The sequence below is a fragment of the Cuculus canorus genome, chromosome 1 (assembly GCF_017976375.1).
Source record: "Cuculus canorus isolate bCucCan1 chromosome 1, bCucCan1.pri, whole genome shotgun sequence".
Classification (NCBI taxonomy): Eukaryota; Metazoa; Chordata; class Aves; order Cuculiformes; family Cuculidae; genus Cuculus; species Cuculus canorus.
The window spans coordinates 49,510,866-49,525,668 of record NC_071401.1 but is presented as its reverse complement, the minus strand read 5'-3'; the positions used below and the strand labels follow the sequence as shown (position 1 = coordinate 49,525,668).

Genomic DNA, 14,803 nt, shown 5'->3' with positions numbered 1-14,803 from the left:
CACTGGAACAGACTGCCCAGGGAGGTGGTCGAGTCACCTTCCCTGGAGGTGTTTAAGGAACGGGTGGATGAAGTGCTTAGGGACATGGTTTAGGGAGTGTTAGGAATGGTTGGACTCGATGATCCAATGGGTCCTTTCCAACCTTGTGATTCTGTGATTCTATGATTCTGTGATTAAGGGCACCTTGCTTTCTCAAACTGAAGTACACAAACATTCTTACAAATAATTTTATTTCCCTTTAAATCTCCTAAGTACAAAGAACATAACCTTTCCTTTAAAATATATGAATTACAGGAAATACATAATACAGCATACAGGTTTCACTGTCCCTCACTACATCTTGCATAGCTTGTGTGGGTCTATCCATCCTTCCTCCATTTCCCCTCCCCTGCAATATCTGATCTCCATGCACCTGGAATGAAATTCCATCAGGAATGAAGTGCAGTATTATTTCATTATCAGTCAGGGATGTTTGGAAAGAAGAAATCAGGGATCAAAAACATCTGGCAAAGGAATGGTGTGATGGAAAAACTAAGGCACCCCATTACAGGTGACTAGGGGATTTTAGGTGGTGTCATGTATCATACCTTATCTAAGATTTCACTTTATATGGCTTAGGCAAACTAAACCCAAATTAACAGCATGGACCATGCTGCAGTTTTTACCCGTTCATTCCTCACTGGTCCATTTCAGCAGCAGTGTAGAAAAGGGTCAGGTGCAAGTATAAAGGACAGGATCATAAAAGCTCTCTGAAGTTTCCATAGTCAAAGCTATGCCATTAAAATTACAAGTGTAAACAAGGCCAGAGGGACATCAGAATCCTCAGTAATTAATGCACAGAAATGTGCTTTTGCATAGCACAAAATGTACTTTTCCCTTATCAAAAGTCTGTTCATATATCTACTGCTGACTTCTAATGTGCTGTAAAGGCTGTTCTCACAGCCTTGCTTGCCAGTGCCAATGGTGAACTCAGAATGAGGAGAAAGTTCTGCAGCTTCATGTGCTAATATTAAATTTCAGTCTTGAAAGACACACGTAACTTCTGGATATACAGAAATTGGCTAAATGCAATCAGTGTCTTTGATTTTGGTTACCAAAACCTGTACAAAAGTTGGTTATGGTTGTCAGCAAGTTCCAAACTTGCAGTCTCAGAACTAATTGGCTATATTTTATTTTCCCTTTGCAGAACTAAAACTAATCCCAACTGTCAGTTTTAGTAGCATAAAGTTGTAAGAAATATAAACTCAGTGAAATACAGTGGGGATGCAGAGACAGACTTGAAGCTCATTTTCTGCTGCATTTCTATATTGTTTATCTTTAAATGTCTCTCTACCCATAGCAAAGCCCGACCGAAATTACACAATTGCTGTCAGGTAGTTGGCTGTCACAAACCAACAGTTATTCCCCTTGGTTGTGTTTTAATGCATGAAACTGCAGGATCATACCAGATAAGAAGCATAACTAACAAAATAAAAGTTAAAGCCTGAATAATTCATATTATAGTACTTCCGGAATAAGTCTTGTATACTTACCATACATTTTTTTAGATGGAAAAAATTATGTATAGCTCATTTGTTTGTTTGAGTTTTTTTCCCCTCGCGTAATGAGGTGTCTTACCAATGTGGCTATACAGTACTGCCCAGGCAGGGTGTGTCTGTCAAAACAGGCTTTGCCTGGAAATGCCGTTCTGACAAAACAGAAAATACAGCACACTTTGCAGTGAAAAACTCCACAAACCTAACAGTCTGTTTGTTTCTCCAGATGCCAGCACAGTCATTTTCTGAACAGCTTTGTTTAATAACTTGTTGGTATTACTACTACTCTGATTTCCAAGCCAAAGCTTTTAAGCACTTCCCATGCACTGCTATGCCCTTCTCTCAGAAGCTCCTTATGAAGACCACAAACCACTTCTGATCTTTGGGTTTTGAGTGGTGTCAAGGTGGAGGCCTTAGGCACCATGCCTTCCACCAGTCTAAGCTTTGTCACAGCATCACCAAGTATAACTATTAGCCTCACCTGCATCAGAGTCATATCCTTCTCCTCAAGAGTCCAGGTGCTTATATAAGCAACATTGCCATCATACATACTTGCCACGGCAGTTACATAAATATCCAGAGCAACTTTAACATCTAATATCATAACTGATCTACACGTGTTATGTATCAATTACTGCATCCCCTTGCTAGGTTAGTCAAAACAATTTCTTCCCTTCATTCTACTGTTTTTTCTAATTTGATTTGCAGGCACACAGTCACCTAAGTGGCATATAAGCACTACGGCATCTGTTTAACCGCTCTCACTGGAGCAAGAGGTAAGATCCAGTTGGATCCTGGTTGATCTTACTGTAACGGCTGAGCAACAGCCTCATGGCCAGCTGTCCTTCAGCCTCACATTCCCAGTGCAGAAGGATGGCAGCATAGATGCCTGTGACTTCAAACAGCAAGACTGAACAACTGCATGTCGGGATAGCTGGAAAACAGTCATGCTTCCTTTCAAAAGCATCTCTGCTGAAGTTTTCAGGCAAAAGTGGTGGCAAAGGGCTTTCAGAGCTACAGAAATTCATATTTCTCCTTCCCCTGTGAGAATGCAAATATGAAAATTTCTGTCTGGCTCCAAATATAAAGTCTGAGCAATCCCAATAAAGAAAATCTATTAAATTTTCTCATCTTTTCCTGAAACAGGAGCTTAGATACAAGGAAATAGACAAAGTAACAATATTCAGAATTAACTCACTGATCAATTGCCTCACAATTGTTTAAAAGACACTGATCCTGTGCCTCCCTACAAAGAGAGAAGAATAAACATAACTAGCCACACACTCAAATTGTGGAAAGCCCACTTGTATCCAGTATCCAGAAAGACCATGGTCCAATTAATCACAAAAATGTTCTTCCAAAGCTCAACAAGGGATACAACACCAAAAATAAATAAAACTGGTATTTCAACAGTTGTCCCCCAAAGACATTTTTCTGTTTCCATGGCAGTACATTGTGGCATCCAAAACTGTAATTTTCATGTTACTGACAAAAGTAAATAAATAAAAAGCCTTCACAGGGATAAAAATTCAAACTGATAACCAAATGGAGGCACTCAGGACTCACTGAGCTGTCAACATATTAGAGCCACTGTGCGAGACATTGCTGATACTATGGCGCAAGTGAAGAAAGATTTTTTCACCTCCTACAGGCTATGACATATCCTTAAAAAAGAACTTGGCATGCCACAATCTATTGGACTCAGGATGAAAGTTGTGTCATTAGTCCTCTGGTGTCACATCTGAACTGCTTTGGGAAATAACTAGCATACACCCCAATTGTTCTTACGTAATAACACACATCTATCTAGAAATCAACTGGAACTAATCCCATTATACATAAACTATTAAACAACCAAAAACTAGCTGCATCTCAACTAAACAGAATAAAACCAAATATCAAATAATTAAAGACTGTTTCTATGTCAGGTCTTATCTGTAGCAGTCTTTGTCATCCTTGATATGGTTAAAAGCAATAAAATATCTAAAAAGAAGCAAAACCATTTTGCTGCTTCAGGTTCCAAATGTGTCTGGTTTCCCTACTGTAATTAGGCACTGAAGTCAACCACACTACTGACACAGGTAAGAAGCCTAAATTCAAAGATGCTGCTCCAAACAACCTCAATTATATCCTAGGTGGACACTCCTATGAGGATAGAAATAATTAAAATATTAAAAACTACGTTGTCTTTACAAATCCATTTAATCTAGAAGTACTTACATCTCTAGTCGGGTTGCTCAGGTGCATTCAACCTATCCTTTTCCACATCTTAACATAAATGAATTTTCTTAAAGTTTAGCCAAAATTTGCAGTGAATGCTTTTTAAATAAGGAATTTACTAGCAATGCATTCCACATTTTACTTATAATCCATACTTATACTGTTTATACCTAATCGCTTGTTAAGCAGACAGTAGAAAACAGGCTTATCTTCCTTACATCCCTCACCATATTTAAAACATATGTCAACAGTGAAAACCAAAATATCAATACTATGTGAAGCTGGTAAAGAGCTGACAAAATTACAGTTAAGAAACCCTAAGCACAAATTCTAAGATTCACCATGTTCCTCATAGTTGTGCCACTCAGGCTTCTTAAACCATGGAAGTTTACATGCTATCACTGAGGCCCTGCAAGTGAAGTTCTACTAAGTCAGATCCTGAATTTTTGCCTGTTTATCCATGATAAATTTCGAATAGGATCTGCCCACTGACATGCAATGACCGAGAAAGCTACCCCAGTATTCATCTGAAATGTTTACTTATGCACCAATTCATTTCAACCACTATGTCTGCAACATAAAACCCTAGTAATCAGGGTGATGGTTGATTGATTGATTGATTGACTTGTACTGAAATTATCATAAGTGGCCCAGAGACAGTTATTAGCTTGATGCAGCCGCTTTGTCATCACGAGATACAACTGTGTGTTCATACCTTAGTTTAACTACAACCAGATTATTCAGGCTTAACCTACATCGATTTTAGTAGCTTTTAACTGCATGGAAGACATGATGAGTTTTTGTTTCTCTGTTGTTAACATGGAAACTCTTTTGAGACAAAAAAACTCCAAGAGTGCTGGTATACCTGTCTGTAAGTAAAGAACTAGTAGCTATGAGTAATGGGAATGGCTTAGTTTTTCTTTCTTTCTTTGGTTTGGAGTCAATTATCTTATTTCTACACTGATATTCACTGTTTCCAAAGAAAGATATCTGCTTACTAGTATCATTAATAGTTTTCTAAATGCCATAATTCGTATAAATCAGAGCCATCTACTAATTTTGATTTTACATGCATAATGGAGGTTTTGCTCATTTTACATAGATGTTATAACAAAATACTGTTTATACAGAGCACTACATAACAGGTCTACAAAGATTTCCAGAATCATGCACATTACATCAAAAGATCTGGTTTTTAGGGTGGTAACATCACAACTTTTCTATTGTTTATCACATATAAGCTACTTAGACAACAAAATGTAATGAATACGTTTATATCTACAAAATGACTAAAATGCTGGATTTCTTTTACACAAATTGCAAATTTGGGGATATCTGACATCTACAGTCAGAATAAAAAAAATTGTCTCTTTTTCCTTACATATTGCCACAAAAATTCATTACTGAGTTTCGGTAGAAGCAAGTCTCTCATTAGCTTTAGCAAAAGTTTATGGATGTGTTAACTAGACTGACAAATATTTCTACTTGCCAGAAAATTAAAATACAACTAGAAGCAATAATGAAGTTGGATTTACCAACCTGATGCTTGGGAGAGTTCAGCCATAAACGAATCTCTGAACAAAACTGGGGGAGGGAAGGGGGGTGAAGGTAAATAAAAAACAAAAATTGGCTCTCAGAATCCAGACTCTTATTTTAACTGACGGTTGGACTGGATGATCTTAGAGGTCTTTTCCAACCATAACAATTCTATGATCCTATGATTTAAGCAAGCCAAAGCTGGTAATGAAGTTAAGACTATGGTCTTGATTTTTAATATCCATTAAAAAGGTATAAATAATCTGTGCACTAGACTCCATTTGGAGTTTGTGATTACTGAAATAAAGCTATTCAGACAAAAAAATAACGTGCTTGGTAGGGAGAAGTGATGAGGATGAATTATATTGTTCACTATAAATAATTTTCCAATGAGTTCCTTAGGAGGAACATGCATATTTTCAAATCCTTAAAACATACATAAATTATGTTCAATAATATTTGCGAGAAACAACAAAGGTTTTCATTTCTTTAGACTACTTGCATCAGCAGGGATCAAACTCTCTCAACTTTTCAACCCCAGGAATAGTTTTCTATTAAAAAATTCTGAAGTATCCTGTGCTATTCTATAATTAGTCCTACTTCTTGGCACAGTCATGACTCAAGATAATTGATAAGATAATGAAAAAGAACAGCAGGGAGAACCCATTACTACTTTTTTGTGGGTCTCTACACAAGAAAAAAGGAAGATTTAGGTCTTCATCCTGTAATCACACCTCTACCTGCTTGAGGGCAAGGATAGGTAATCTTCAGGACTTCAGTGGCAACAGTGTACCTCCAGGTACAAGCGTGACCAGAGTTCTTGTAAGACAAGACTTGCAGTGGACACAAGGAGAGCTCTGCTGAAATCCAAAAGGCTGTGGTAATGCCATCCTGCCATGCAAGTCTCCTTCTAGTGTTGTAGAAAGAGATTTCACAGTTGGTGGAATCTTTCTCTTTGTTGGCTTAAATAACACAGTTTAAAATGGTTTTGGAACAAAACATTTCACATTTCTACAAAGAAGGAACTACTCTGATTAAACAGCAAGAAAAGTGGAGGAAAAAAGAGCAATGAAGTTTAAGAGTTCATTTATTTCATAGTCACTGGTATACACATTACAGTGGCAAATTTTCAACTCATCAAATTTTTATATGAGGATACGAGATACAAACTACTAATTAAGGTCGGAGAATTCAAGTCTCAGTTATACGTTTACTACATAGATGAAAATGAGAGAAGCATCTGTTTAAACTGGGATATTCACAATGCATAAAGCAGTAAGTGTGGAAACAAATAAATACTTAGTAAATGTTGCAAGATTTTGGAATGGTTATGAACTAGAATCCATGAACTACAGAGTTTAGGTTACAAGGGAGAGTGATTGGTGAAAAACTTTACTTTATAAACATTTATAAACATACCAACTTTTTACAAGACCGTTCTTAAAAACAGAATAAAGATGAAATGATCATGGATTAAAATAAAAATTAACAAAATCAAATATCTATTTTATTTATACTCTAGCAAACAGCTTGTTCTTTATGAATTACCAATGAATTTCACACACATTGTTCTAATCACAAAAATTAAATCTACTGTTATATGAAAATTTCTGTTACAGATTTTGAAATAAAATTTAAGTATCATACTGAAATAGGCTTCTTGTTGGTGAAGTATTGTTTCATTAAAATATACTTCATAAAGAAGAGCACTAACATAATCTACACATTATCGATAAATAATGTTTTCGCATAAGAAGGTATATACAAACCATAAATTTAGTACTTATGATCACAGAATTCTGATGTAAATAGTTGCCTTTCAAGGACGTTTCATTCATACTACAGAAACTACTACAATAAAAGCATAATAATTTTAGTAAATAAAACCCATTGCTCCAGTTTTATACGGTAAGCAAAGAAGCAATTCTCTCTATAACACTTAGGGAGTACAAATTATCATCAAAATCAAACTAGAAATACCTATAATGCATCACTTCATTAAGGGAGACCCAGGTTCCAGCTCCCTTCTCTAGGTTCACAAGAATCTCCGCTGTAAAGAAACCTGCTGACCTTTTCTTAAGTCTGACATATCTGTTGTTTGCAGAGTGACTTTGAAATTCAGTAACAAAAATGCCCTGAGGCTTGAAAAGTCCTTTTTCACTGGGACATGAAATTCCACTCAGATTTACCTGTACAATGAACCATTGAAAATAGAGACTAATTTAAAAAATCATTACTTCCTTTCTCTCATTTGCATTTTTTCAAAACACTCTGGAAATAGTCTAGCAACCAAAACTAGATACTTTCTGGAGCTGGGCTTCACAGTACCGAAGCAGGAGCAGCAGCAGCTACAGTTAGTGTATTGGATACATCTTGGAGATTGCAAATTAAAGCCAAAAGGGTAGGCTTTGCAATGGAAATGGTAGTTAACTACGAAGGACTTTTTTACTTTTTTACTTGTTTTAAAAAATTAAATTCTACAGAGAGAAATAAAAAACCAACCCGTGTGCTTGTGTTTCATAACACTGAATTATTCTTACATGAAATGAAATCCTTGATTTACTATTTTAAACAAATGTTGAGTTCCATTATTTATCTATGCTGTTTACTGCCAATCAGCAGGCCAATCTTTGTTCAATTTACAGCAGTTTTATGGCATAGTAACTCCAACGCCTTTCAAAAGTTCTACAACTGGGCAAGGGATTGAAATCAAGACCACAGATTTCATTAAATTGTTTAATTTAGTTACATCCTAAACACATTCCTGTTTCAGTCAACTTCCTTTAGGTTCATTTATGAAAATCTTACTGAACAACAACAATCGTTTATTAGCTAGTATTCACCATTTTACAAAATAGAAACAAAACCAACCTGGGATCCTGAAAACCGTGAGAGGACAAGTTTTCTGTACTTTTTTCCAACATAGTCCTTGTATTTAAATTTGATATCAACCTTTTACTATTTACTTCTTTCAATCTTGTATTAGCTTCCCTTTGAAATACCAGAATTCTCCATCTTCTTTGTTTAACTATTTATTTAGTTACAGAAATGTGAATTTAAGTAATGCCGCCTATTTAAGGACATGCTGAAATCTCCTCTAGTTTGTGGCATTGAATCAGAATGTAAAAGTCCTGCACTCGACTCCTGCCCATTTCTAACTTAATTCAATTTTATACTCCTAAATCCTGGATCCAAAAGCAGCTGGTTTCTTTCTTGGTTCCAGAAAAGGGTATGCTCCCTCATTTTCAGTTCTAAATCTAAATTTGATCAGTCCAGATCTAAATTTGATCTCATCAAGTTATCTGATTTAAATAATTGAAAAGAAAAAAAATCCCTAATGTACAGAAATGTTATGGCCTACAGCACAATGAAAGCAGGTTGCTGATTTTAGATGAGAGCTTTACTAATTTTCTCATTGTCTTTTACCATGGAATGTAGTATCATATATTCTTTCTATTTTCACTCCACTCAGTGCACGGCAGAAAGATCTGAATTAGCACTGATAACCCTTGAGAACAAAAATGTACCAGTGTAAAAGGTTTTCAAGAAAAAGCTGGTGGCACAGTAAGAGTACGTGCCATTGGAGTACATTTTCCTGTCTACTGCTAACTCTAATACTTGCCCAAGGGAGAAAAAAGCTTACATATGACCGAGCAAAATAGGTCTGTGTTTACTCATTACAAAATATGGGTATACAGTCTCATAGTTCTGTGTATCTTCACATTTCTAAATTATTGATGGAATCTAAGTCAAAAGACTTTAATGGTAAGTTGTTCTGTAATAAATTTTTTGAGCAGTAGCTCTTTATTAAAAATAATTACTCCTGTTTATAAGCCAATGACTTGAAAATTCATTATTCAAATTATTTTTAGCACTTTAGTATAATTCAAATTCACAGACTGAAATACCCTGAAAAAATGACATCCACTAATATATTAGATATTGTTAAAAGATAGAATTCTGTCTTTAAATACAGTATAGAAACCTGACCTCACCCATAACATTTCCATTTCTACATCACCATAAGTAATTGTCTATACTGAAATCTCCCTTAATATATCCGTTAACCAGATAATTTTGTTCTATAATGCACTTAATAGTTACAGTACCTGAAATACCTTTAAAAAAAGATCACTGTAAGTGTACAGAAACTGCCTGAACTTTGGAGATCCAGCAAGATCGCTCAATAACAAAAAGTTCATTTGCTATTGAACAGTTAAATCACCACCTACCAAGTGAAGACAGTGAAAAGCAATGTTTGCATATAGGAGAAGTAAAATTTGGATTCCTCTAATTTTGCATATGTTTCCTCCGGATACGCAAATTTCCTGAGGCAAATAAATGTAAACCAATACTTACCAGGAAGAAAGTATTGAGAAAAAAAAATGCAACACCACAGCACTTTATTGACAGGACAAGCAAGGAATTCAAGCCAAAACAACTATGAAGCCTTTGAGAAGTTTCAAAGAAGTCCTACCTACTACCCAACTTAGACAATTTTGAAGACGTAAGTTTAAATATTGAATACTCTCTAAAGTTATCTGATTTCTACTGTTAGCATATTTTTTTAAGATATACAATGGGTATGTTTAAGTTTTTCTACTTGTTTTACATTAAAACAGGAGATATTCTGAAATAACTTTGGTACGGCGTTACATTTACGTTAAATGCCCACTATTCTATCACCCATGTTTAAGAACCAATAGCCTAACATTATATTGCCATTTTAAAGTTATTTTTCCTCATTTCCTCTCAAAAGCATTTCATTCATCACTGTTAGAGACACTAAGACCAGTTCAGAATACAATTACATTCCAGCCATTATTACATTTCTTTTTAAAGCCTCCCTTAGCAGAAAAGCAAGCAAAACTTGAGGTTAAGTCTAGCAAACCACACGTTCAAAAAATATTTTCAATATGTATATGAGGAATTATCTTACATCTGAGATTATGGGCCACTCCCACGTCTGAAACAAAGCATTCGCTGATCTAATGAGCAATTTTCAAAAGAAGTTTTCTTTGGAGAATTAAATTACCTTTGTAGATGCACTAAAATCTAATCAGTCCATTTTCTGAACAAGTTCCCTAGGTCTCTCTTTCTCATAAATATTAATGTACAAAATCAGAGGCCAAGTAATTCAAAAACTCATACATTCTATGTATAAATTTAGAAGTCCTAATGTGGTATTAGCACACGGGAACAGTAAACATCATACTTTGGTTTTAATACATTTAAATGTTGAGTATTTTCCAGTGAATACTCCCAAGGGACCTAATTAACCAAATGACAATTTTTCAGATTAGCAAAGAATCTAGATATGGAGATGAAAATACAGGCTAAGAAGTTTGTATTCGCAACAGTGAAAAGAGTACATTTTTAATCTCTGTGCACTGTAGTTGCACAAGGTTAACAACTGACATTTATATGCTTCTTTTTACTGGGTAGCCCCAAGTTATATAAGGTTATTTCACATCAAGACTCAAAATCTCGTCTGTCGATTCTCCCACTTGTGATTATATTAACATAAATGAAACCATCATAACTGAACAAACTCTAATCCAGGAGAGGATGATTTATAATTGATTGATGTCTGGCATTAGTGTCAGGCAAGATCTTGGCTTCATGGCTATCCAGAATTAATGACAATAATTTCTTCATCAGACAACAGGTGGAATAAAATAAAGATTAAATAAATTTGAAATATGATATTAAAACAACATGAATGAAAGCTGTGCAGTAAATGAAAATGGTTTCGTCCTCTCAGTAGATGATCAGAGAAGTCTCCCACAGAAATTCCTTTGCCAGTTCAATTAATTCATCAAAATTTTAGAAAAGCTGTTTAAAACTACTGTTGCTTCTATTATTTGAGCCAGTATATAAACAAATACAAATACTATTCTTCACCCCAAGTGAGCTCCTGGATGTATCTTTAATGCTATCCTTCCTAAATGTTAGTCTCCCAGAACACACTTCTGTTAATATTTTAGTATTCACCTAAAGGAAGGATTGTGAACAGAAAATTATTCACAATGACAGAAAAAAAATATATTCAATTGGGAATACATATGATTTTATCATGTTATGTATTCATAATAGCTTGCTTGGTTGGATGGGGCTTTGAGCAACCTGATCCAGTGGAAGGTGTCCCTGCTCATGGCAGGAGAGAAGGATGGGTGTGGAACTAGATGATATTTAAGACTCCTTCCAACCCAACCATTCTGTGATTCTATGATATGTTCACAAATAAATCCCACTGAACAAGATCAGTACTAACAGGTATTTCTTAAGAAGAGTTTAAAAATAAAGAATATTTTCAAAAGTTTGACAACATGTTGATAAGTGTGCACATATTGTGTATTTACCCGCATGTGTATGTACAAATATACAAATATATATTTTAATTTAAAAAAATAGGATCACTAGTTTTTGCTGCCTGACTATTTCAAAGATGGGAAGACACTTATTTTTCATATGCAAGTACAAAATGGAGCACTGTTTTATTCTATCAGAAATACAGTCTAGCTTTTACTGCTCTCTATATAACAAATATTTTACATATACTTCTACTGTTCCACGGAATTGTATGAGAATGCTATGGATGATCTGTCACATCTTGATTAGCTCGTTTTTCACAATGTTCTCATGACATTTTGTATATCATTTGCATAAGGCTTATTTGCTAAAATCCCACAGCACCTTTCTGGCAACAGGTGTTTGAAATGCATCCTATTTTGCTTGGCAAAGACTTATTTTAATGGGTTTGACAGTATGATTTCAGTGGAGAATTCAGTGGTCATTTAACTCAGTTTAGGAAAACTAAAATTAGAGACTCTTGTAAATGTTCATTTTGTAATCAGGTACTTTTAAAGCAATCATCAGCCTTATAAAACGCAATTATTTTTTTCCAAATGGTTTTTCATTCTAAATTATTCTGCATAAGATGTTTAAGTAATGACTTCTGCTTGATTGTTTCTTCAGATTCTCTCCAAATACATTGTAACTTTGAATCCACAGGTACTCCATGTATCACTTTATGCATCGTGATCATATACAGTAGAAGGTACAATAGTATTTTTTTCAGCAGGAATTCATACGGATTAGCAGTAATCCTGAGACCTTAACATAAATCAGTGGATAAATATCATCTCGTCTCTATTACAGTTTTTGTAGAGAAAATAAACTTGGAGGTCTGACACTGCAGCCTTTGTTGCAGTTATTCTTACTGACCTCACCTATACCAGTGGTATGGGTGAACGGTTGAGTTATATTCTAATCCAGTTCTCTTTTTCAGGAACGTCACAAAGTGCTTATGAAGCATGAATGAATGAATGAAAAAGGATGAGTTCAGAAGTCTCTTCAAAGCCCCTTCCTACCTAAGAAAATGCTCGACATCTCGGTACCGCGAGACACTTGTCTCTTCCTCAAACCATAATACAGTCAAATACACAGTTTTCCCCCAAATATAACTGCACAGGTGGTTGAGAACAACTGCTCAGCTAGCAAATCCTCCTAAACTCGTTTTCATGAACAAGAACCACATGTACGAATTCACCATCACAAACCAAGTGCTCCAGTCTTCTTTTCAAACACATATGCAGACTGCTGAAAATAAGCCACCACAGACCTTGCCACTGACATTTTCTCACTCATTTTCCCTATATCACTGTACTATCTAAAAACGTCAAGACTCAGCTTTCATTAGGAGTCACAAGAAATAATCCTGAGAGTAATAATGCCGTAAAAAGTATATGCATTTTGTCAATTCATGCTATTTCAAGTATGAAGCACAGAAAAAAAAAAAGCAGGAAGGATCAATCAAGAGAGATGACTGATTATGCTTCTTAAAATTATCTTCTGACCCAACTGTAGTATACATACCAAAATGTAGGAGCTGTAGTATACATACCAAACTACAACACAGGGTGGCATTCTCTAGTGTAACAGAGGGTGTCTTGTATTATATTTTACCATTGATGGGTAGGTATTGGCCACATTTCGAGCGACACTGAACACTTTCGATCTTCCTTTTGTTCTAGCATTACTTGTTTACTGAAGACAAGTACAAAATAAGTCATCACCATTTCTGAACGCTGATGAATATTGAGTTGAATATCACAAGATTTAAAAAAAAAATAGGAAAGCCATCGCAATATCATTTAACTCCTTTTATTTCTAGGGTTCTAATACAAAGAACTGATAAAACGTTATTAGCGTGGTACTAGGATTAGTCATCTTGGTCTCAGTTGACTACCGGCCATCCAATCTAAAGAAGAACTGCCTGCACAACTTGTTGGTCATTGTGAAGTGTCCCTGACCTGGGATGGGCGGCGGGCAGGCAGAGCTGCACTGGGGCACCCACAGGGATACGGAGCATCACTCCCGACTATGCCATGTTCCTCACTTTGGTACCCGGGCAACAGGATGCAGGACCCCTGCCCTGCAGCAGGCATCTCAAGGAAGGGACGAGGGTTCCCAGACACTTCAAAAACGTTCTGCGCTGCGTGCTCTTTGACCTTTAAGCACAGGCGAGGTGAGGACACTCCGTTCTCACGCCACCCCAGCGCAGGCAGCAGGGAGAGGGTCCCGAGAGAGCCGGGAGCATCCCTCGGGCAGGAGCGGCACGGGGCGCTCCGGGCTTCAGGTTTCCCCCTCCCGCTGCCCCCCTCGGGGCATCCCGACCCCCCGGACGCACCTTGGCGCCGCAACCTCCGCTTCTTGAGCCCGAAGATGCGGACCTTGGAGAAAATGTCCACCAGGTTGCCGTTGCAGAGCCCTCGGTTCTTGCTGGGGCTGTTTCGCCTCCTGCTGGCCGAGGGCCGGTCCCAGTGCTGCTCCCTCGCCTGTCGCTTCTGCCGGATCAAGCCGCTGGCGATGGCCGCTGCCATGGCTGTGGGATGGGGCGGTGGGGAGGGCGGCGGCGGGGCTCTCACTCAGCCCCGGCGGGGACCCATGGCCGGGGAACCCGTCCCTCCGCCCCGCGGGTCACCGCATGGGTGCGCGGCGCTCGGGTGCGTGCGGAGCGCCCCGCGGGTCGGGTCCAGCCCGGCGGGGTCCCGCAGCCCCGCTACCGCCGCCTCCTCCAGGCTCCCGCCCGGTGATTGCCGAGTGCTTGAGAAATCAGCATCTGGAGAGAGAGAGAGCAATCTTCTTCTCCGGGGAGAGCTGTAATCACCGCTTCTTCGGTCCCACCCCGCTCCAGCCTCCCCTACACACGCACGCGTGCACACACGCACACACACACACACACACGCACAGAGGCGCGCACCGCTGGAGCTTTTTTTTCTTGTCCTCCCTGAGCCGAGGGGGCGGAGGAGGGACGGAGACGAGGCAGGAGAATAAAGCCAAGGGGACGAGGGGCGGAGGGAAGGGGTGTCGCTGATGCGGTTTTAGGTGGAAGCAGCGGATCCGCCGCCTCTGCTCCCCTTAGCTTTCCGATGGCTTCGTGCAGGGGGAGGAAGGACTCTCCCCACCCTCCTCGGCTCTCCGGTGACAACGGGACCCGGTCCCCCTCC

The 14,803-nt window shown here is 37.9% G+C and overlaps 1 protein-coding gene across 5 annotated transcripts in view; it reads right to left on the bottom strand.

The window, feature by feature from the left end:
* FGF14 (fibroblast growth factor 14) overlaps window positions 1-14,803 on the bottom strand; it is a 402,889-nt gene that overhangs the window by 124,771 nt on the left and 263,315 nt on the right. Inside the window, exon 1 of one of the 5 annotated variants that reach the window (XM_054082904.1) lies at window positions 13,984-14,515. The exons of the other annotated variants lie outside the window; for them this stretch is intronic. Within the exon in view, the coding sequence (XP_053938879.1) occupies window positions 13,984-14,176 (193 nt within the window). The 5' untranslated portion in view covers window positions 14,177-14,515. Of the gene's footprint in view, window positions 1-13,983; window positions 14,516-14,803 lie in introns of those variants that run through there. 5 annotated transcript variants of the gene reach the window in all.